Genomic DNA, 24,099 nt, shown 5'->3' with positions numbered 1-24,099 from the left:
TAGAAAGGAAAGTGAAAATTCCTCTGTCCAATTAATTTAAAAAAAAAACAACCCTAATTCCACACCTGAAACCCTGTTAATTATAGTAGTAAAAGCCTGAACTAAAACAAAACCAACCAACCATAAAGAAAAATAAAGTGGCTCCCAGAGATCTACCCAAACGTATCTGCTTATCTGAATCTACTTATCGTCAGCCAGCACTACCTGAACACCTTCCACCTCAAGTACCTAGAACTGTAGGCAGGTACTGTGGATTCCGGCAAGGTCTGTGGGCTTTCTCAATTTTTTCTGTGCACCCTCAATTTTTTCTGTGTCTGTGGTGTTTTCTTTCAGTGGACACAATGGTCCTGATGGATACATTACCCCTATGCCAAATCAGAAAATCCTGCAGTAATGTGACAGTTAAAATTGTACTGCAGGAATCATGCCTGTGAACTCAAGGAGTAACTTTCCCTGAAAGGCAGACATTATTGTTACCTTTTTTTTTTTCCTTCTGACATAAGGTTATATTCTTACTTTCCACCACTTTCCCTTCTTAAAGACTCCCAAGTTCCTTGGAGAAGAAACAAATCAAGTGCCTTGACAATACAAAAAGAAATAAGCTTTTCTGGCCCCATCTATGTTTGTGTAACCCATGTGTGACACTGGTAAATGAAGCACTCGAACTAAAAATGTTAAACATTAATAATTCTTTTTTTTCCTGAGGAAATATTTTACTTATTTCATTAAAATAAACAAGCAGTCATTCTAGAATTATCTGTGGGAGCAATGTCCAGCATGAACTTGAATATGAACAATCTGAGCTCTGTGCTTGGTAGTGCTGCTGACCTGTAATGTGACTGGGGGATAAGCTACTTGGTTATGTACCCAAGTTACATGATGCAAACACTGTCTATCTGCTCTTCATGTCATCTTTATTAATTCTAGGCTGGTTTGAATTCACTATCTATATGAGTTAAAAAAATAGTCACACAATGCTGACTGGGAATATTGTAACCTAAACATGTCTTAAGGATATGGGACATGAACGTGGATGTACTTTTCAAGCTACAAAACTGAGTTCAGGTTTCTAATTCATGGATAAAGGTAATCAACATGGCTGATGAAATGTCATCCTCCAGGTGAGAAAGTGTTCTTGTTAGTCGTTCAGAAAAATGTAGCAAGTCAGCAAAATGGATTCAGCAATTTATTTGTGTTTTCCTAATCTCAGAAGAAGATAATCACAGAATCATAGAATCAGCTAGGTTGGAAAAGATCTCTAAGATCATTGGGCCCAACTGTTACCCTGGGGCTGTCAAGCCCACCACTAAACCATGTCACTAAGGGCAAACTGATCTCCCCTCATGGCTGCCCCTCATGGTTTCCAGGCACTGCCACCCCTCATTTGCTCTCTTGTAGTGGCCCACACTATATAACTGCTGCCTCTACCTCTCATGGCCACCCCTCATGGCTACCCCTGCTCTCGCCTCACAATCTCCCCTCACAACCACCCCACCACCTGCTTCATGATTTTCCCTCATGGCCACCTCTCATGTACCCTCACAGTCTCCCCTCACTCCTCATGGCCACCCCTCGTGATCTCCCCTCATGGATGTCCCTGCTGTCCCCTCACGATCTTCCCTCACACCTCATGGCTACCCCTATGCTTCCCTCAAAAAGTCATTTATAAAGCTTCTAACGGTGGCTCTGGGTTAAGGACCACTGGTTTTCAGATGCTAGGCCAGCTTACAGAGTGCCCAATAAAATCAAATCTTAAATCAATACTTTTAATTAGCTGCCCACCAGATATGATTTCTGTAAAGGACATTAATTTATTCTCTAGAGGGGGATGCTTATGTTCAGTCTAGCCTACTGAACACTCAAGGTTTGGCCAAGCATTAACTGATTGGAGAACACAGACCAGTAAGCAGTAAAATAGGCTTCACGTTTTAGGCCTCTTTTGCTCTTTCTGTCAGCACCTGAAGAGCTGTCGGGGAAGATGAAGCCTTGGGAAGCATTCCTGCTGCATTTCCAGGCTGGTTTGGAAGGCACAGAAGGCTGCTGCAGACACACTGACAGACATACAGCTGTACCTCAAAAGCCTATCTGCCAGCATGGCTGTGAGTGGCAGCAGCCCGGTCTCCTCACAGGTGTGGGCCAGCAGCCTGGCGAGGCCCGGGAGAGGAAGGCACACTGGACTGGGCAGTGGGGACAGTAGCCCAGGGAGCCTGGATCTGGGGCTAAGGTGGCCCTTGGCAGCAGAGAAGCAGGACTTTGAAATGTATGATTGGACTAAAGAGAGCCTCGGAGCTTGTGGAAGGTGGCTTTAGGTGTGTGAGCTGGTCATTCTGGAGCAGTGTTACTGCAGGAGTTTGCTGGAAGACGGGCTGAGCCCCCAGCTGCTGCTGGTCTGGAGGCAAAGGAGGCGTGAGTAGATATTCTGTGGGGCATCTAGCTTTACACTGCTGTGTCTGTGTGACACGCAACGGGTACTGTAATGGTGGGTGTTCCACAGGCCTGTGTGTCTGCTTGTGGCACCTGCCAGCATTCAGTTAAAAGAGAAAATCTGGAACCTGTCCCTGAGAAAGCTGACCAAAGGTACACAGGATCTGTTACCTCCTGAGGAGAAGGGCTGTTAAGCCTTTGGCCTGCAACTACCTACGTGCAAGAGTTCCCTTGTGCACAGCTTTGATTCCCCTCAGGGCTTGCACCAAGACCTGGGGGGATGCTGCAGAGCTGCCTTCTGTCACCACCACATCACTGGGACACTGGTGCCTGTGGCAGGGGGTAGTGAAATGAAAATGTGGTTTTAATTTTTTCCTTCAAAAAATGTTCAATAACTTAAACGTATATGGAATAAATACAAGGTATAAAAGACATTTCAAGTGCAGTGCCTGTGGACTGCCATTTTCCTGTGACAGGAGCTAGTTACTGTTAAGCAAATGAGTACTAAACTCAAGCTAGAAGTGTGAAAGCATTGCTGTAGCTCGATTTTTATGAGATATCTTTTAACTGGCAATATTTCACTCAGTTTTCTCGATAACTGCTTACAGAACTTAGTTAAAATCCTCCCCGACAGACCTGCATAGAGGTTGTGTGGTGGGTGTGAGGCAGCTGCTGCAAATAAGCGTGGCTCTGTCAGCAGCATTTTGCTAGGGGAACTACCAAAGATTCCCCGCAGCTGAGATCTGCTTCATTAATTGGCAGCATTAAAGGCAAGCTGAGGGGTGTTGTGTTTTCTTAAATTGTTAGGGGGTTGTTTAATCCTTAAATCCTTAGGTGAGAGAAGGAACTTGAATGAAGGAGTTTTTCTTAAATCAAATTGAGCAGCAGAACAGAAGCAAATGTTTAGTGTATTTACAGTGGTCCGAGGTAAAAGCACACAGGTTGATTAAGTTCACCTGCACGGCAACATCCTGATTTCTGTGTTGCACTGGCAGTAGAAATGCAAGGGATCCCATCCTATTTTAAATGTCATATTGTAATTACATGTGCTGAAATTGTATGGGGACTACAGTTTCTGTGTTTGTGTGTCTGTATGCATGCAAAAGTATTTGTGTGTGTATATACACATACATAAGTTTAAGAGAGGAATTAAAATAGATATAACTTGCTGTGTTTTGTAGCTACAATAAGCAACCCGATTACTTTGTGAATCTTTTGAAATTTCTATCGAAGTTTGAATACTTGAGAAAGATTCTTCCTGTACTTCCTTCTATAGCCTAACTTCCAAGCACAGCTTTAAAACTGCTTCATGAAAAGAATTGCCACAGTTCAGCACTTAATTTGACCTCCCTCTGAGAGGATAGACAGGAAGAACATCTGTTGAATACAAGGTATTGCTAGGTAAAGGTGAAAGATGCTGTAAATTCATCTATGAGCTATCTTTGCCTTGGCTTCTCAAACTGGGAGCTTTTGATCTCTAAAGGGTTTATGGATGCAGTAGGAATCAACTCATAGTCCATTATCCTCATCTCAAAGAGAAATGGCTGTAATTGGTATCCCCAAACCATCATGTTTGCTTCTAGAGAGCCTGTGGCTGAAGGGAAGGGATGGCAGGGGGAGAGCTCTATGTGTATGGAGGTAGGGCTTTGTTTTGATAGTGCTTTTTTGTAAGCAAGCATTATGGTTTGCAGAGAAATGCTCAGGGAGGTTTGCTTAATATCCATCTGTGTTATGTTTAACTTTCTCTGGTTTCCTGAACTCAGTACTTGTTCACTGAAAGTTAAAGTAACTCCTGTGGGAGTGGGAAAAGGAGAATTTCAGGCAAGATTGAAACAGTCTTAGGTATTAAATCTGAGGAGACTGAAGCCCATCTATGAACAGCTCCTGCTGAGATGTTAATAGCTGGTCTACTCACCTCTATTACACTGAATCTCTTCTAGTTTTCTTGCCAAAACAAGTGAGGTTTTCAGTTGTACTCCAAGTAAGGAGAAGTTAAAATGTAACCTTAAACCAGTGAGCTTTAGAAGCAGTATTACAAGGGCTCTGAAGTGCTTTCTCTGACAAGCAGTCAGGCAGTGCATTCAGCAGGAACCACAGGGCTGGCAGTAACTTTCACTGGAGACTATTGGGGTCCCATGGCCAGAAGAGCAAGTGTCAATAAAAATTAAGTCCTCAGCAGGGCTGTGTACATCTCCAGGGCTTCAGTTTCCAAGGGTTTTGGCAAACTCTGTTTTTCAGTGTTGATCTGGTATGATTCCTTCTCTCTAGAGTTTGCTTTGATTTTTATTCTGTGCTTTCTGACACACGGGAGTCAGAAATGAACAAATTTGGAGCCTTGGTTCAGCATTTGCTATCTGCCTTGGTATCTTCATTACTGTGTACAGTCTCCAATATATTTAATACTTGAGGCACACAGTATGTACAACTGAGGGGAGGTAACTGAGTTACTCAGTCACCATCTTACTGAACTACTTGTAATTACTTGCCTATTTTATCAGTCAGGATCCCTTCTCATTTCTAGCATGCACTTTTGCAGTTGAGTGGAGCACCTCTTTTTTTTTTTTTTTTCAGTCTCCTAAAGGCTACAAAAAATATTTCTCACTGGATACCTGTGAAACTTTGCAGTCAGGTAGTATTTCACTGAGTATAATTCTGATAAAATACAGTTGATGTGGGAACTCGGGTAGGAAGCAGCACAATTGCCCAAGTCCACATTTTCTTTTTTCCACTGATATACCAGATTTCCCAATTGTTTGTGACAGATTTCAAAAGGATATCTCATATTCAGAGACTGGTCAAGTCTGACCTTCTGCCCCTTTCTGGCCATGGGGCCCCAATTTTTGATAATGCAGGCAGCTGATGCATTGGGAAGATGCATGGTCTGTCAGCACAAATGAAATTCTCTGTTACATTTTGCAAAATAGTTTAGAAACCTTTTGATGTGAAAGGATCCCCTTCTGAGGATTGCTTCATGCAAAGCACTTTGCACCAATGTTTTTGTGCTGTGAACCTTTGAAGGGATCTTTTTAGATACAGTACTCATCTGATTCTTCTATTTTGAGAAATATTGTATCAATCTTTTAAGCCATTTCTCCTGTAGTTGACACTTGCCACTTGCAAATTGCTCTGCTTTCCTTACCCTTCATATTCTTCTTGATTTAAAACCAAACAACAAAGCCCTCAACTCAGGCTCTAACTCTATTCCAGAGAGGGATCCAGGTGCCCTGTGATTCAGTAGGGATTTTCCTGCAGATTTTAAGTGGAGCATTCTCACATGTGATTCTGAGTAGGGTGCCATGAAATTAACTGTTATTATTCTGGGTTTCTGTCACTGCTTGAAGGGGTGGAAATTGACAACAGATTAATGCCCTGTGAAATAAAGCCAGCCAGTGAAAATGTTCAGAGAACACTGTTTGCACATCACGAAAGTGACGGTTTCTAAACTGACTGTAAACTTAAGGGATGGGAGAAGCCAATGGGGTTTGTGGTGTAGGAAAGAAAACAGTATGCATCTACCACAATGTTATCAGATCGACAGCTCAGTAAAAAACTTACAAAGATGATATTAAAACCAGATTGAACATGTTAACTTTGAACTGTATTTTTCTTATGAGTTAACCCTTTTTCTTTTTTCCTTTTTTCTTTTTTTTTTTTTCCTTTTCTTTCTTTTCCCCTCAAGAGCATAGCTTTAACATTTCACTGATCTTGATTTTCAAAGGGGCATGTCCAGCAACTGAACTTTAAAAAAAAAATATAAATGCATCATCACTAGTCTTCCCTTAAAGAGAGACCACATGGCAGCCTGTAGTTCTATCCTAATAAGCAGACAACCCTGTGAGGACGCATGTGGGAGAAGCAGTGATGCTGGGCTACTGCTGAGTTGCCACCAATGTGGTTCCCTCTCTGACAACGTGCTGCTTTGTGGAAGCCCCATCCATTGTTTCAGTCATTGGAGTTCTCATTAGTCATACTGAAGAAAGCAGTACAAACTTTAAAAAAGAAAGCAATGCGAAACCCTGCCATGTGCCAGGATTCCTGCTTTGACTCTCAGCAGTTCCCAGCTGCTGTTCTACTGGGACAGAGGGGTGCTGAGAAGTCTCTGTGGTGCCAGGCAGCAGTTTCTGAGGTGCCTGGGGCACAGCATTTGTTCCAGGAACACCTTGTTTTGTTGATGCCGCAATTAAATGCTATGGGATTTTAATTTGCTATTTACTCATTTTTCATTTCCTTCATTTTTGGCATGCAGACCTAATTTTGATGAAAAGATTGCCCTGGGACATGAACACTTTCCTGGAGCTGAGAGTTGGATTATCAAAGCACTTTCCTAGGATCTCCTCCTTAACACCCGTCTCTTTCCCTAGGGAAAGGGTGGGCTTTCTGTAAGGCTATGGCTCCAAATGTGCATATAGGTTTCATGGTTACAGAAATCCCCAGCAAGAGATTTGGCAAGGGGCTTGACTGCATTGATGCGCTGCTATTACATTTAGCTCTTCTGTTTCTAGGCTGGGAGTGAAAACTGTGAGCTTGCTTGGGATCCTGGCCCCTGCAATAAGCAGGGAGAGGTGTCTCACAGCATAACAGTGAGGTGTGGTTCTCCTTGGGGGCTGCAGCCTTCCCTGTTAAAATACCTAACAGGATGTATGTCTGCATCCTGTGAGACTGTGTTTTCCCAGTTGATGCTCCAACCCTGGCAATGGCCCCATTCACTGGAGAAACTGAAGGGTCTACCATGAGGCAATGAAGAGACTTGTCTGCCCTTAAATCCCATTTTTGCCCTTGGCTTAGGTGTATAGGCCCTACCCTGAGTTGTTTCCCATGTTTGCATTTTGTTGGATGTTACGACTAGTAGTGTGCAATTTAAGGGATTATACTTAACTGTTGGTAACTGTGAGTTGGTCTGAAACAAGGTGGTCTACTAAAATCACCTTGTGTTTGGATATTTGCCATAGCATTATTTACTATTTCATGAAATGCAAGGGAGGAACAATCCAAATATGTATCTGTGGGGAAGATGCTTGGCAATATAATGTTTCTTCTGGGATAACTCCTTATTGTTGAATAATTATTGTCAGGGCTATGTCCAAATTCATTCCTCTTCCTCCTGCAAAAATATGAAACTCACCTACAGTACTTGTAGTTGAAATATCTTGTGCCACCACCAGAACAAGCTCTGTCAGAAAAGGTGGCCTTCCCAGCTGTGAAGTATGACATGCAAGAATATTCTTTAAGGTTTTTTCTCCTTGCCAGATTATATGGACAAACTCTACTACTCATTGGAATACTGTTACTAATAACTAAAGCTGTTTGGTTTTGGATATGCAAGTTTCTCAGCAGATTTGCAGCCACAGATGTAGATACCATGTTCATGTTCCCAGATTTTCTAGACTTTTACTCTTTAGACACAAATGCTGAAAGAGCCTCGAGTCTGGTATCACTACAGTCAAGTTGCCCATCTGTTCTCATGTGGTTTCTCTGCCAGCGCAGGATAGTTCTACAGATAGCCCAAGAAATTCATCATAAGTGTTAACAGCAATATAGGGACTTTTGGATTAAATTCTAAGTACCGTGCTGCCTATGAAACTACATTTTATATTCTGTTGTGAGCAAGGCTGTAGTTGGAGAGTGAAGAGGAAAGGAATTTGCTAACTAGGATGCAAACTGAAGCTTTTTAGGAGCTTAAACAGTTTACATGATACACCATTTTAATTGATGTAAACCCTTCCAGCAAGGAGGTAGAAGGGGATTTACCAGGATTGGAAATAATTAAAATCATGCTGAAACTTTCCTAACAGGTACTAAATGTGACATAGTGTGTGGTCTCACTGAACAGGGTTGGCTTTGCCTACAAATGGGAAAGTGCAACATCAGATGTTTCAATGCATGCACATGGATAAACAATGCCTTTATGGCATACTGCGAACAGTTTGATTTATGGCTCTTTAGATGTATCTTAAAATCTTGTTCTATGATGACTTTAGCAGAGCTGTCCAATTTCCAAGATGTGCTTCTGAAGCAGGATGAGGATTGTACCTGTTTTTTATTAACTGTATTACAAGCTAAAAATAAAACAAGTTGCAGACAGCTGACAGCAATGTGGACCCTTAATGTGTTTCATTAAAAATAATAATAATTCTCAGGGGCATGGAGGCAGAGATCAAGCTTTTTTTTTTTTTGTCTCCTGGAAGCCCTTTTGCTTGTCTGGGAGTGGAAAGGAACCTGACAGTCTTTGAAATTTACTGATATTCATAGAGATCACTGGAGTTTGTTAATAATGAACTTTAACCCCATGTTTTAATTTGTCCCTGGACAAAATAAGTGGCTTTGTTGTGCTTTGCAGGCTACTGCCAGAGAAGTCTTCTGGTAGTGTGTATGAAAGGATCCTGGGGTTGTATGTCAAAAGTTGACAACTGCAAGCTCAGGATTACAATGAGGGTGGTCTAGTGTTTTAGACCAGCATAGGAATATGGTGATTGTCTCTAATTTGTTATTTAGTCATGTCTGAATGCCTTCATGAAGAATAGACTCAAATGGTCTTGGGAGTTAAAGTTTCAGTAGAGAAATTCATTGGACCTCTGCAGGAGTGCAAGCTGGTTACTGAGCACAGGGTGAGAGCCAGTCCCTTGAAAGGAGCATTTTGAAAACTCTAGCCTGGCCAGAGCTAGACAAATGAAAAGAAATATTCTAAAAGAACACCACTGCTTTTTTTTTAATATTTTCTATGTAAGCCTATGCTACTACTGAAATCCTTTTCCCCAAAAGTCTTATTTCACTGAAGCCTTTTCAGATAGCATTGCTATTTAGCAGTCAAAACTAAAAAGGCAATAAACCACATGCATTTAAGCTGAAAACATGTTGTACCTCCTAATAAATTTGGAGACAATTTCTGTGGCACAGCTTTATTAAACATCTGTAAACAAATGGGTTTTTGTATAGGGCTGAAAATGCCCCTAAAAATCTGAAGTACAGTTTTGATACCTCTTTTGCTAACTCAACAGAATGTTTCTAGAGACTGGGGAAGCAAACCTTCTGCAAATGATTTTGATCAATATCTGAGCAAGGATGAGAGAGCAAAGAAAGAAGAAAAACAAGCAATACAAACCAAACATGGGAAAGAAAAAGGTCGAGTTCCAATTTCTAGTTATTTTTTAATTCCGTGGCCTGAAATCCCTTGTCCAGATTTGTGCTGCCATAAATTATAATTCGTTTCCTACCTTTAAAATTTAGTTTTCTGTATTGGAGAAATTTAAAAAATAGGCAGTAAAATGTAGTGGCCAGATTAGGGACAAGTGTTTGCAAATGTGTTGCTCCATAGGTTTTCCTGTTTTAAATCCTGAGTTCAGAGTACGACTGAAGACATGCCATACACATATCATTGTTCTCTTGATATTTGGAAACATATGAGAATAGCTGACAGTACTTTGCAAGGAATTTGGGTTTAAAATACTGCAGGGAAAGCTTAGATTCCTTGATTCATCATCATCACAATAAACACTGATTTCTGTGCTGAAACTCATTGAGCAAAATGAGTTTATTACCCATGTCTTAAATTGCATGGCTGCTTCACTTCCTGCTATAGGTAAGATTGCTGCAGATAGTGCTTAACTATTACTTCAAGTAGAAAAGACACTGTGGTGCTATTTAGAACTTTAAAAGGATTAAAACTTTTTAGAACGATGGGGGGTTTTCACCAGTAGGTCATACCTGTGTATACTGTCCCCAGTGGTTCAGGAGTGGTTCTTCGTTAGAGCCTTCACTTGTGAAGCATCCTGGCTCAACTCAGCTGCTGCAGGCAAGCAAGCACCTGGTTCCTGAAGTGGAGAATTCTCTCCCTCCCTGTTTGTGCCGGCCCAGGTCTTCAGGGAGAGACAGCAGCACATGCAGTTCCTGTTAGTTCAGAAAACAGAAACATCTGGGAAGACGTGAATGACTTACTGGCTCAGTTCAGCAGCAGGAAAGCCTGTCACAGATTGTTCTGGGCAGAGAGATCCTCTCCATTATGTGCTGAAGCAGAGAGCAAATGCACATAAAATCACATAAAATCCAGCTTAGAACAGCAGGAGATGGAGAGTAATGGCTGTCTTGTATGGCCTTTCCCTGTTGCTGCCTCTGTGGACACTTCCTAAAGGAAGGTGAATAGAAGGCTTTTCTCATCCAGTGGCAGTGGGATGTGCTGCTGAGGAAAAGCACTTCCTAGGACAACACTGTTTCCCAGGGTGATGCCCATATTAAGTTTAATGTCAAGAGGAAAGGAAAGTGAACTTGTGGTGAGCATATTATCTGCTATGTATTCACTGTGAAATATCTGAAGGAAAAGGCCTATAGTTTGGTGGGTAGTTATTATTTTGAAGATAAAATGACTAGATGGGCTCCAAGACGCCCTGCTTAATCAGGGGCTGGACCAGACAACATCAGAGATCCCTTCCCATCTCAACCAGTCTGTGATTCTATGGCATTACATAGTTGGGTTAGACTCTGCAACATGGCCTGGTTAAATCAGAGCGGCTTATTTCTTCAGTACCTAAGGAAGTATGTCCCAACAGTATAAGTCTTTGTTTTTTTCTAACCTAACTGCACCACTGAAGATGTTCTGTAGCTTAACATGTCTGTTTCTAAGCAGAACAGATCTAAATATCTGTCCCTAGCATATGGTTAGTAGTAAGGGAGGGACATAGTGCATCAATAGCCTGAACAGTAGGTGTTCAGTATAAGCAGGTGTCTATGCTCTCTGGTCAGTGGAGATAAAGAGCTGACGGAATGAACTGCTCTCTGAAGGGGCATATGTGTATCCTTATCAAGTATAACCTGTGGTCCCTGGGGTACCTCAGCAAGCTATTGTAGCTGGGGATGGGCAAATGAGCATTAGAAGCTGCTCACATTCTTTTTCCTGATTTTCATTCTCCTCCATGTGATGAAAACTTTCTCTGGTCTGTTATGTTAGTGTGTTTCCTTCTCTGTTTCGTTCACCTTATCACTTCTTAACTGCCCAATTTTCCCCATGCTTATTCCTCCATAGATACAGAATCTTCTTGGCTATTGAGCCTGAAGAACTGCTGCTCCTATTAGCATATGATCAAACCTGATTTCCCCAAAAGGCAGAAAGGTCCCTATTTAGAAAATAAAAATAAATATATATGACTTGAGTTCAGTGAAATAACTGATTAGAATTCTTCTGCCAGCTAAAGTTGTGTGTAATTCAGGGAAATACTAGAAGAAAAGAAAGGGATGACAAATCCTCAGGGAGGAAGTTGTTCATAATTACACGTAGACTGTGACTGTATATGAATGTAGGGATGCAATAAGCCTTGCCAACTGGATCTTTTCTAGGGAAAATGTTATGGTCTAATCAGTTTGGGGCTATAAGGAGAGCTAAAGAGTCACTTCATTAACTGACTTTTCATAAACCCAGAAGAAAGCATCTGTTCTCTTGAGAGCAAAAGTTAATATCCAGTCTTTATGTGTCTGTCCTGCTTTCACAATTTCAGATGATTGGCTGAAATGGATGCATGGAGCATTCACTTATTTCAAGAACTTCCTTACAGGTTGCTCTTCTGCTGTATAGTTTTATGGGCCTATACCTACTGAAAACTACTGTGTATGCTCAGCTCTGGGAAGAGATTAGATCTATTCACTCAAGCAGAAAAGTATTAGGGTAAGAGATAGCTTGTGAAGATAAGAAAGGAATCTTTCTGGCTTTCAGTAAGACATGAAAATATTTTAAAGTGTTGTATAGTGAATACATCATCAGCCAAATGCTTTGAATTCTGGCTCTGCTGATGACTTCAAGGAAATTACTACCTTATCCTTGAAATGCAGAGGCCAATATTGTCAGTGTGCTTAGATTTGTGTGCACAGGTATTAAGTATCTCAGTCTTAATGCCAGGAGTAGTATTTTTTCATACAAGGTTTCAGTTCAAGCATAGTGTCACTGGAGGATCTGCCTTATAATTCTCTGGGGAACCTTCTTAATTTAAATATTCATCTAAATAGGATTTTTTTTAACTCCCCTCCTGTAGGGGAATTCATCCTTGTTTAATTTTATTAAATATTTTCTGTGGTGGTTCTGACTGAAACCCATTGACTGATCTGCCCTCAGCCCACTGTAGCACAAGTGCTTGTCATATACTTGGAAGATGCAGGCTGGGCACGATTTTGGGCATGATGTTAGGCACTCATGAGAAAGAATGTTCATCCAGAGAAAGCTGGTGGAAAACACTTCCCATTTATTCCTGTGCCACCTGGAAGAGTTGCCCAGAAAGCTTCCCTGCAGGCATATTGTTCTGGAGTGTAGGTACAGGTCTTCCTCACTTCTGCCAGAAAGATGAACATAGTTATGTCTTGGAACAAGTTGCAGCATGACACTATGTCCCAGCAGCTATATACATAAATGAAGGTAAGGAAAAGGAGTTTTGTTATAATGAGACAGAAGTTCATTTAGGAATCCCATTTTTCATTAGCGAAATTACAGTGAAGTCTGAGTTTAATTTCTGGTGGCACTTTTTTTAGCTTGAATTCAGTCATTTAATTTTCTTGAACCACGAAAGATTAACAGCTTCACAATTTATTATTTTTCTCTGCAGAGTGAAAAAGTATGATTAAAAATAAAATATACAGTAGAATTCAATTTTCAAACTGCAGCTTGGAAGTTTTTCACAGAATACAACGCATAAAAGAAGCATGGAGTATTGTTTTGTGCTATTCTGCAGGTGTTTGCAAACCATAATTGCTTTGTCAAAAAGACAAAAAAAAAAATTGTGTGAAATCTTGGGAACAAGGGTGTCTCATACCACATCTCCACCTCAGTTATGATGGGTAGTCTAAGTAAGTGGAGAATGTTCTGGTTTTCTTAGAACAGAAAACATGATTATGTGAAATCCCATTTGTTACCATGAGAGGATTAGAAACCTGTCTCTACATGGTAAATGTTACGCTCTTGCCAGAGCTCAGGCTGGGAGAAGGGAGATTGTGGAAGGATGAAAATATACCAACATCACTGAAAATATAACAATAATATCAGAGGATAAAAGCAGTTCTGGAGCATCCTGCAATATATGTGTCCTTCTTTCCCTATGGGACATTGAACAAGCCTAGATAAAACTGAAGACATAACTATACAGCAAACTGATACTAACCTATTCCTGGTGAGCTCACCCAAATAAATGACACTGACCTGCTCTGGGTCCTCTAGACCCATAGTGTTTGGTGTAGTGCCCACTCCTTCCACCACTCAATGTCAACAGTAAAATTTCCCCAAAAGGTCTTTAGACTGTTGTGGCCAGACTGTCTATTCCTCCCGATTGTTCTTGGCACTGGGGATGCTGAGGTGAGGGAGGATGACAGACTCTCCATTGCTTTATGTTGTAGACAAGGTTGTGTTTTCAAGTCCTGCAGCCGGTATGGTGCAACCTGATCCCTCATATTTAGTTCCTAGGATCTCCTTTCCATGTTTGCTGTCTCAATTCTGTTACTTGAGTTTAACAGGCAGTGAGGAGTTACTATTTGGACCTCATTTGTTTGTCCAAAGTTTTTTGGAAAATAATCACTCATTCTGTGTTCAGCCTGGTGTGAAGGTAAGCTTTGGTTCAGGTGCTCTCAGTCTGATGTTCCCTGCTGATGTGAGGGGACGTCTTTAATGCTGTGTGGATTCTTATCACTCTAATCCTGAGTGTGCGTTCAAGCAATGTAAAGTCACTCCCCTGGCATTCACTTCATTCTCCCCCCTCTGCACTCATGCAGCTGAAATGCCTTGGCATCCTGTACCTTCTGAGGTACCCATACTGATGGAGCAGTGTCCCAGGCATCCAGCACAGATAGTGTAGGGAATTGAGACTCTTGTTTGATTTGCTTAGTTCTAGCTTTGTGCTTTCAGGCTGGAGCAAGATCTGCTCTGACTATTGAAGGTCGGGGCAACGCTAACAAAACAATTTTTTGGTGAGTGGAGCTGTCTGAATCGTTGGCAAAAAGCCCCAAAGGTGGGCCATCAAGGCATCCACCACAGTCATCTTAAATGCCTCAGGCTATTTGTGCTTAAGACTGGGCTTCTTTTCACCTGACAATTGAGTGAGTAGTCCTGGTCTGAGTACGAATGACTGGTACTTGGAAAAATTCAGCTGCAATAATGCAGGGTGGTAAACAGTGAAGAAGTTGCTGAAACTTGAATCATTGTATCTGTGTTACACTTATACTAAAATAATGACATCATTCATAATCCAGCCCTTTTCTTCACCAATGAAAAAGCGAGATCCACCTTCAGCCTTATCCCAAGTTGAATCTGTTATGTGGACAAATGAGACTTCTGAGTAAAATTTAACCAAGCTGAAAATGCAGCAAAGACAAACGTTAACTGCTCCTTTTCCATGGATAATTCCTCCCCTTTTCTGAGGTAAAATGTAAACTCCCAATTGCTTAGTCTCTGATTGCTCTGCCTGGGTAATCTGAACCAGCCTCCTACAGGAAGACCTATGCATCAGTCCCTGGCACGCACAAAAACGTACTGGGTCTGATGCAAAACTAGTTGAAATTCGTTGTTGTGAATTTGCATTTAGCCACGTTTGTGCCATGACTATGCTGGTACTGGCAGCTGTTGCACAGGTCCTGGGCTGACGCCCCTCTCCTCTTTCGAGCAGCGTTTTTTTCTCAAGTTCTGATGAGTCTTGTTCTTATTGTTATATTATTGCTATTTATTTCAGCAGCTCTGAACTGACTCCTGCTGAAGACAGCAGTCTTAACTCTTAGTTCACGAGGAACGTAGTGGTACACTTGAACAGTATAAATGTATGCCATATCAACTCTGCTATCTCAGCCTCCTTGCTTCCCCTCCTAGTTATGTAGTAGGGTGGTCTGACAACTACTAGTTTTCCAAGAAACATATGCTTGTCCTAACCTTGTACTTCCTGTTTTGTGGGTTTAGTCTTTGTTGTTGTTTTTTTTTTTGTGGGTTTGGTGGTTTGTTTTTTCTTTAATCCCTTAACTTGAATGAAAGATGGTACTAAAATTTGGGGAGATGGACTAAGTATGTGTGTGTGTGCACATACATGGAGAAAATGAGCATGAGATGACATTTGGCTTTTCTGACCCATTGAAATCACTACAACACGAGCATGAAGATTTGTAAAGTAACAGTCTTCTCTTGAATACAGCTGCTTAACTTCTTTGTGCTTTATTTCACAGAGAAAGAGCAACATGCATCTGTCTAGTATTGCTGTGGTGACCTCCACTCCCAGGATGGTGAGGGAGGCAGTGACAATGCAAACACAAGATCTCATGAGATGTGCATGACTTGCTGTTAAACATGACCTTGCCTGATTCTGAAAATTATCAGGAGTATATGGATGCCAGCATTAGTTACAGGAGGGGAGAAAGAGGAAGGAAAATGAGTCTGTGGGGTTGAAATAAGGGGAGGTGAAGATAAACTGAAATGCCAGAAAGAACATAGCACGGGAGATTGTGTTGGCTGGGGAGAGATTAGTAAATCTTAGAAGAAAGCAGAAGACATGAGAGAATTCAGATCAATGCTGAGATGAGTGGCAGGGAATAATCTTTGGAAGGAGCATAAGCAAGCTAAACATGGATGGCAAGGTATGAATAAGCAGGCAGATCTGAGAATCTGTAAAGGCAGTGTGGAGAAGAAACCTTAAAATCTAGAAATGGAAAGAAGGTGGAAAGTATATGAATAACTAATAGTACTTTCCAAATCAGACACAATAATTTTATCTTGATGTTGAAAGGCCATAAATAAACTAAGCAAAGAAAGTGTAAGAATAATTTTATTTAGTATTTTGGCAACATGATACATTTCAAAATGACCATAAAAGTTAGCTTGCTGAGCAACTGCATACACTCTAAATGAGCGCTACTACATTTGAGTAACTTCACAGATTAAATGAGGCATTATTTGACCAACAGCTAGGTAGTGTGTGACCCTGCCAGACATAAGCAATGTGAATGGAAGTTGCATTAGTAGCCAATGCATAAAGCTTTTGAAGAGTACAAAATTGCAAAACTGCTTTTATTAAAATATGAATAATGATTCTTGTGTTAGAATAATCACTTGTAGGTTACATTTCTTTTTTCTTTTTTTAATAATACTTACAAAGGTACCAGGAAAATTGTTGTGCTAGCATTTGATCTAATGTAGATCTCCATATGAAAATGCTGAGTATCTTATAAAGCTTTTCACAGGTATAGGCTAAGTTCTGGGCTATCACACTTGTACATAATTCAGAAAAACACCTGAGGTTACTCTATGTGTATGTAACAGAAAGCTTTTTCTGTGTGCCACGTGAAGTCTAAACAGATTCTAAACAGGTACATTACTACTGTGGGGGGTTATGGAGCTGTACTTTTAGGCTTGATTAGTGAAGCTTCTGCTTCAGAAGGATTGTGTTGTTAACCCAGCTCTTCCCAATGTCAGTGACAGTTCCACCACTGCTGCAATGCCTAAGACTGCCCATCTTTTGGAAGACCTGGTGGAAATCTTTACTTGCTTTAGGTCTCAGCAGAGCTACTCTGCTGTCTAGCACTGCACCCTTATTTTTCTAGCTCTACTAATACTTTGTTTAGCACTAAGCTGAACACAGGAATTCATGTGAGATACTTTCATTTCTGATGGATTTCATATCTAACTGAAGGTGATCTGCAGCTCCAAAGAAGCGCCCAACACTTTCAAAATCAAGTACTTACATAAGGTTGTTTGCATTTTAGAGAAATACATGCAGTTTTGTGCACACAAACATTAGCCAGAGACTCAAAGCCATAAAACTTCATGTGTGTGTTTTAGTTTAAAATAATAGTTTGGGGTCATTTGGGGTATTTTTGATTATTTTTTTTTTCCAGTTAATGGGTACAATAATTAGGACATGTAATATTAGCTTTCCTTCTGTGATTCTGTTTCAAGCAATTTGTACTAAAACTACATTGTTAATTTTTGGATATACCATTTCCCTCAACCTAAGAGAATGACAAGTGAGCAGGGGTGTATTTGCTGTACACTTTACTTGAGGCTTGTGGCATCAAAGTTTTAATATAAAAAAACCCAAACTCCCCTTTCTGAACATCTTGGTGAATGCGGGTTTGACTTGGCTTACCTATGTGCATAGCAACAGGGATATTAAGTCTTTACTAGAGAAATACAAACTTCAGCTATACCTTTATAAGGCTTTTTAATTCAAATATCTACATTGTTAATGAATATGCTAATGAACAGATTAGCAATTGGTTTGTATCACTCTTGCCATTTGGTGACATCAAATCTGATCTTTCAAAACTTAATAATGAGTTACTAAATTATTAAAATACAAATTTTATTTTCAGATGTGCTCCTTTCTTAGTCTTCTTTCTTAGTCACTTATGTAAACACTTTGGAATGCTGAAGGCAAGACTACATTGTCATTTTACTGAAAATCATTTGAACATGTATTATTGAGGCACTAATGTACATCCAAGCAGTCACACCAAGTGAATTCAGAGGCAGGCTGCAGTGTTCTGAGCAACCCTTTATATAATTATTATTACTATTTTATTTAAAATAAATGATTTCACTTTGGGATGTGGAATCATCAAAGGCGAACTTAGAGTTAAGGCACAGTACATGGAGACAGGGAACAGACTGTACAAACAGTTCCTGGAGATGCTCCAACCAGTCAGTAGATAAAAAACACTTTACAGTGGCAACTTCTGTGAACAAGCTAGGAAAAAAAAGGCTTACTTTCAAATTGTGTATGTTTCATTATGTACTATATCAGACTGTTCTCATGGCTTTCCTTCTAGAATTTAAGAGAGGACTGAGTTACACCTTGTGCAGTTTTCCTTCTTGCTCTTGCAACTTGTAATATCGGCTATTTTCCAAAAAGATAACCAGAACAAACTATAACTTATTTAAGTCTAAAAAGAGAGAGGGATTATCTTTAGATGCAGGGTTTGTTGCTTAGGCATTTGCTGACAGCTGATTTTCACTGGCTGCTTTCTCTGCTTGCAGTCTTTGGACAGCCTGATCAAGCAAATCCATAGTATCTCTAAGCGTAACATTCAAGGTAAATGGCTTAGGTTTAATGGTCAACCCATAGGTAAAGTCCATTTTAGGGTCCTCATTTGGATTAGCAATAAAATTGCACTGATGCACCAATATGGAGGTAAAGAGAAAGAGCTGCACCTTGGATAACTCCTCTCCAATGCATCGACGTTTTCCCAGTGAGAAAATCATCACGCTACTAGTAAGGTCTTTATTGATGAATCCATTCTCATCCAAGAATCTTGTTGGATCAAAATCCTCTGGGTTGGACCATTTTGCTGGATCGTGATTCACTGACCACTGATTAATAAAAATCACTGTGTCCTTGGGAATGAGGTAGCCCATTATGAAGGTGTTGGTTGTGGTGGCATGTGGGATGGTGACAGGCACAAAGCTGCTGAAGCGCATGGATTCATACAAGAAAGCCGTGATGTAGGGCAAGCGAGGCTGATCCTCGGCACATGGCAGACGGTCTCTTCCAACAATCCTATCCACTTCTTCTTGCATTTTAGCCTGCACATTCGGATACCTGCCATTTCAAGTAAGATGTGTGTATATACATAACACTTACAAAAGATTTTCTCAAAAACAACCTTTGCTGTCAGTGTGTTTTCACTGACACCTCACCCCTAACTGAAATCATGCAGTTTGAACAAAGCTTGAATATATTTTGCAGGAATGTGTAGACCCTCATGGAAAATGTTATGAGAGGAAAAACCCAAACTTCCCATGCAATGGTAGTGTTTTAGATTTGCTCCGTTTTCACTTGAATACCACAGGGAATCGATTCTCAACTTAAAAAATTAAACTTAAAATGTGCTTAAATTGAATATCCTGATCCAATTTTGAGAATTCATTCTAAACCTGAAATTACTTGTCTCTTGTAAATTCTGGGCTTTCTCTGGGAACTAGAACTTGGGTTTTCCAGCTCTGTACATGACTTCAAAAAGTCAGCACAGTTTGTTATCACTAGATATACTGCACACATATGTTTCAGTTTAAAAACCTGCCTACAGGTTTTTAAACTGAAAAAGCCCCTGCTAATAATTGTTGAAATAGCTTTATGAACACCCCACTCTTAAGTTTATGTACACTTTCTCTAATTGATATCAAAATATGTTTTCTTTATAATCTATTTCAAGATGACTGGCTTGAATTCTGGATAGTCTGGAAGACTACACAGTAACCAGACAAGATCAAGATATTAACACATTTTGGTGACTTTCTTTTGCTTGTCTAAAAGCAGGCGTTCCTCCAAGGAGCCTCTGTTTGCTTAAACTACCCAAGTTTGGCTTTTGTGTCCTTGCCTTTTCCTCCTGCAGCAGAAGTGCATATGGAATGCTGGGCAAATGTAAGAAACAAGGAGAAACCCAACAGTTTATGTGAATTCCAAGCATTGTACCCTTAGCTCCAAGTGTGAAATATCTGCCTGGCTTCCAGCTGGGCAGATAATGTTTGTGCAACTCTATAAACTATGCAGATGATGAAGAAAAAAGCCGGGTTAGGGAAGGCGATCAGTGTTACGGCTTTTTCTGCTAAGCTATATCCCCAGCTATGCTCCCCCCCCCCGATGCCCCCGCCAAGAGCTGGTGGAGGGCAGTGCGCAGGAGACTCTCCGCGGGCACGGCCTTTCCCCGCGTCACACAAGGCACACGCTGCTGGCAAATTAACGTTAATAGCGGGTTTGTAAACTGGTGCGCCAACTCTTTACGTCTCTTAAGCGGTTACCTATGATCTCTTTGATCCGGCCCTGGTAAAATCTGCTGCTTTTAGGCTTTACTCGGCTGCCTTTTTGCCATGTTCTCTTTACGCGCTATTACCCTACAGCCAAACTAGGGTTTGGTTTGCGGGTTTTTTTAACCTTTCTTCTCCTTTTTTTTTCCCTAGCTGCTTCCCCAGCGCCTCCGAGTGAGTGCGCCGGCGGTGGCAGCGGGGCTCCGGCAACACCCTCCTCAATGCTGCGAAGGGCGACGGGTCCCTCCCCGGCTCTCTGAGAACCGAGCGGCTGAGGCGCTCCCGCGACGGCTTTTACCGTCGAAGCGGGTTTGCCCGTGCAGCGCCATTTAAACAGGGGCGGAATGCCCCAAGGCTGCAGCTCTCCCCGTGTCCTTCCTCCCCGGGCAGGTGGTGCTCTCCGGATCCTCCCCGCCGACACCTACCTGATGAGGAAGATGAGGAGCCACTGCAGGGCGGTGGAGAGGGTGTCCTGGCTGGCGCCGAAGATATCGGTGACGGTGGCAGGCACGTGCTCGAGCTGCAGCCGCGGCTGTTCCCGCTGCAGGCGGATGAAGGCGTCCATCATGTCGCGGGGGGCGGCCCCCGGGCGCAGGCTGCGCTGGTGCTGCAGGAACTTGCCGCGCACGAAGCCGTAGAATTCGCGGTTGAGGTCGCGGAAGGCGCGGTACGCGGCGCGCACGGGGCTGGGAAAGCGTTGGAGCCAGGGCAGCGCGTCCACCAGGCTGCCGGCGCCCACCGCCCGGCCGAACTGCTCGTTGCGCCCCACGAGGCGCAGGAACTCGCCGTCGCCGTGGCTGTAGCGGCGGCCGAAGCACAGGGCGCTCATCACGTTGGCCACAGCCACCAACAGGACCCGCGACGGATCGAAGAAGGCGCCGCCGGCGCTGCCGCGCACCAGCAGCGCCACCAGCGCCCGCGCCTCGCCCAGCAGGTGGCGCTCCAGCAGGCGGCGGGTGCCGGGGCTGCCGGTGGAGAAAGCGCGCACCGTGGCGTGCGCCGCCCGGCGGTGCAGCTTCCACAGCTCCGAGTAACCGCCGAAGGCCAGGCTGCGCCCGCCCGACACCAGCCGGAACGACGGGAACGGCGGCCGCCCCGCGAACGCGGCCCCCTGGCGGACGAGCGCCTGGCGGATGGCGCTCTCCCCGTTCAGCACCACCACAGGCCAGCGCCCCAGGCGCAGCTGGAACACGGCGCCGTAGGTGCTGGCCAGGCGGGCGAAGGAGAGGTGCGGGGCGCTGCCCAGCTGCGCCGCGTTGCCGATCAGGGGCCAGGGAAAGGGTCCCGGCGGCGCCTGGCGCTGGCCCTGCCTCCGGTGCTGCTGCAGGAGGAGCTTGCCCAGGTGGATAGCGGTGAGCAGACAGAGGAGGAGCAGCAGGGAGCTTTGCAAGGGGGGGATGCCGCCCAGGGTTTCCCCGAGTTTCTCAAGGGCCATGCTGCAAGGGAAAGGGAAGGGGAAAGGTCAGCGGGCAGCGGCCTTGCAGCCACATCCCCATCGCCCGCAGGCAGGGGCGAGCGGGCAGCGCTGGCTGCCGGTTCGGAGTGCGCCTTTCTGTGCGCTCCTCGTGTGCCTAAAGCCTGCCCGGATCCTGTACGAAAAACCAACGCGTAATCGATAATCAAGTGGCAAACTGTCAGTAAGGGATCCGAAGCATATTTGGCGGCCTGGCTGGTGCTTTTATCCCCTGCCCCCCTCCCGGTAGGTAAAGTTTGTGGCAGGGGATCCAAAAGGTGACGGCTGAGAAGGGCAGAAGGGGAGGCACAAGGATGCTTTGCCTAACGAGCCTCTGCAAATGCCGGCAACCGCCGCGGACTGGAGACAGGTTCAACCCGGCGCTGCGCATCCCACCGCCCGCGGAAATACCCGCTGCGAGAAACGGGCTCCCCGCGCCGCCGTCAGAGCTTCCTCACTGCTCTGGAGGGGAAACCTCCATACGTGGCCAGCGAGCCCGCTCTGCACTGAGCCCTTCCCTCTTCCCTGCACCTCTGTGCCAGTCGCGGCAGCGCAGGCTGGCGGCCGGCGGTCCTGGGGATGGGCTGCGGAGGACGCCTGAGCTCCCGGCGCGGCAGACCAAACTTCCCATACCCGTATCCGGGGACCGCCCGCTCCTACCGTCTGTTCCAGCCGTTCTGAAGCAGCAAGGGGAGAAAGGGGTGAAATACATGGTCACCTCGGCCGCCCGTAGCAGAACTGACCTGTTGCACGCTCCTTCCATACGCGACCTCGGGGAGGATGGAGAGGAACCGGGCAGCCGGCGGCAGCTCTAACAGGCAGCCCCGAGAGGAGAGCGGCGATGGCAACGTTCAGATCCCAGCCTCTGGGAAATTCATTAGGAGCCCCGGGTCCTGTCACCCGCAGCTTGGCAGGTCATGTGCAAGCAAATGCCAATTGCACCCGATCCCAGGGCAGAGTTATCACCTTCCCAGCACTTTTAACCCTTGGAAGCTCTCACCGCCGGCAGGCACCTGCCCGGAGCAGCCCCGCGGACTGAGGGCCAGCGGGCTGCGGTGCCGGGGCGGCCAGCGAAACCTCGCTGCAGGGAGTGAAGGCGAACGGTTCAGAGGGCGCGGGGAGCTCAGCCCGTTGCCCCCAGCCGGAGCCGTCGTGTCCGGGTGCTTGGCACAGCAACCCGCGGCTTTAAATCGGCCGGGATCCGCGGTGCGCGGCGCGGTGCTGGAGGCTGTTAGACCCAAGGACAAATCGCCGCTGCCTGGCCCTTCCCCTGGCTTGAGGGGTCGCAGCTATTTGCCAGTTGCCTTTGGGTCCCCGCCAAAGCGGAGCGGCTGAGCCGCGGATGCTTTTATGGCCAGGGCCAAGAGTTTGAGCAGAGGAGGTGCCGGGCGGGGAGCGGGTCGGCGGGTGGGCTCGCAGCCCTCTCTGTCGGGAGGCAGCGTCTCGCCTGCATCTTGGGGGCTGAGAAAGCCGGAGAGCTTCCCCTCCTCCGCCTGTCGCCTCCCCGTTGCGTGCGGAGTTTGCATTGCGTGAGCTGGGGCTGGAAAGCCTCCAGCCATCTCCTCCCCGGGCCCCTACCCCTCCTCGCAGTACCTGACACCGGCTCGGGGGGAAGGAGGCAGGGAGCGCCGGGCAGCTAGCACCCCGCCAGCTCCGCTGTCCTCCAGCCCCTCCTCTCCTGCTCGTGGCGCTTTTTGACCCTTAAACTGGCACCTCTGCCCTCTCCCCCGCCTCTGGGGCTTTCCGGCGCACCGGGGAACCCGGGAATGCAAAACCGCCAGGCGTCAAGGAAGCGGTTCCCCAAGAAATCAGAACGCTCTTACTTTGTTATAATCGCTTTTCCTGTACCAACCAGAACTTAAAAAGGCAACATTTATTTCAGATTCTCTACAGTCATGTTATGAGAAGAAAAGATGTTTTGGTAGCATTTAGGGATTAGACAAAATTAGATGTTGGGAGTCAGCCCAGCTCAGGGTGTGAACCCAGGCCTGGCTGGGCTGTTACTGCTTCTCTCTGTGCTAAAAGGTGTAATCCTGGCTGCTGTCACTGTCCTAGGCACTTCCAGTCAGTGGTACTGCCTCTTGCTCAAACTAGCATCAGACATATCTCTGTATGCCTCAGAGCACACTGTGCTTCTTCCTGGTATTGCCAGTGCCAGAAAAAGTGAGCTTCTCTCTTCTCAGCCCCAGCTCTGGGTGAACTGGAAGGATCCCCCAGTCCAGCTGGCCACACGGCCCAGCTTCAAGGAGGAGCAAAGACAGCTCCATCCCTGTGGCATTAAGGTTAGGACAACCTTGCAAAGAGGTTAGCACTTTGATCTCTCCATCACCCTCAGAAGGCTGAAATTCAGTTTCACATGCTGTAACCACTCAGCTGTGGCAAAATGGCTCTCTGTCAGCCACCCTTCTTCCTTCCTTCATTGGTCCCATGTCAAACAAGAGATGCGGCTTCTCCCTGCAAAGAGTGTTCTGGGCACCGAATC

At 44.5% G+C, this 24,099-nt stretch overlaps 1 protein-coding gene across 1 annotated transcript; it reads right to left on the bottom strand.

The window, feature by feature from the left end:
• Window positions 1–16,172: 16,172 nt before the first annotated feature.
• LOC134169203 (cytochrome P450 1B1) lies at window positions 16,173–23,264 on the bottom strand. Its single transcript, XM_062629543.1, has 3 exons — window positions 22,361–23,264; window positions 20,590–21,600; window positions 16,173–18,959 (listed from the first exon to the last, which is right to left on the bottom strand). Exons 1-3 carry the CDS (start codon window positions 22,378–22,380, stop codon window positions 18,347–18,349), a joined length of 1,644 nt encoding a protein of 547 aa, XP_062485527.1. The 5' UTR covers window positions 22,381–23,264; the 3' UTR covers window positions 16,173–18,346.
• Window positions 23,265–24,099: the final 835 nt, after the last annotated feature.

This window comes from Pezoporus occidentalis, unplaced genomic scaffold (assembly GCF_034315485.1).
Source record: "Pezoporus occidentalis ecotype Australia unplaced genomic scaffold, CSIRO_AGI_Poc_V1 ctg34, whole genome shotgun sequence".
NCBI classification, from domain to species: Eukaryota; Metazoa; Chordata; class Aves; order Psittaciformes; family Psittacidae; genus Pezoporus; species Pezoporus occidentalis.
Note: the sequence above shows the minus strand (reverse complement) of the source record. Positions and strands in the feature narration are given on the sequence as shown.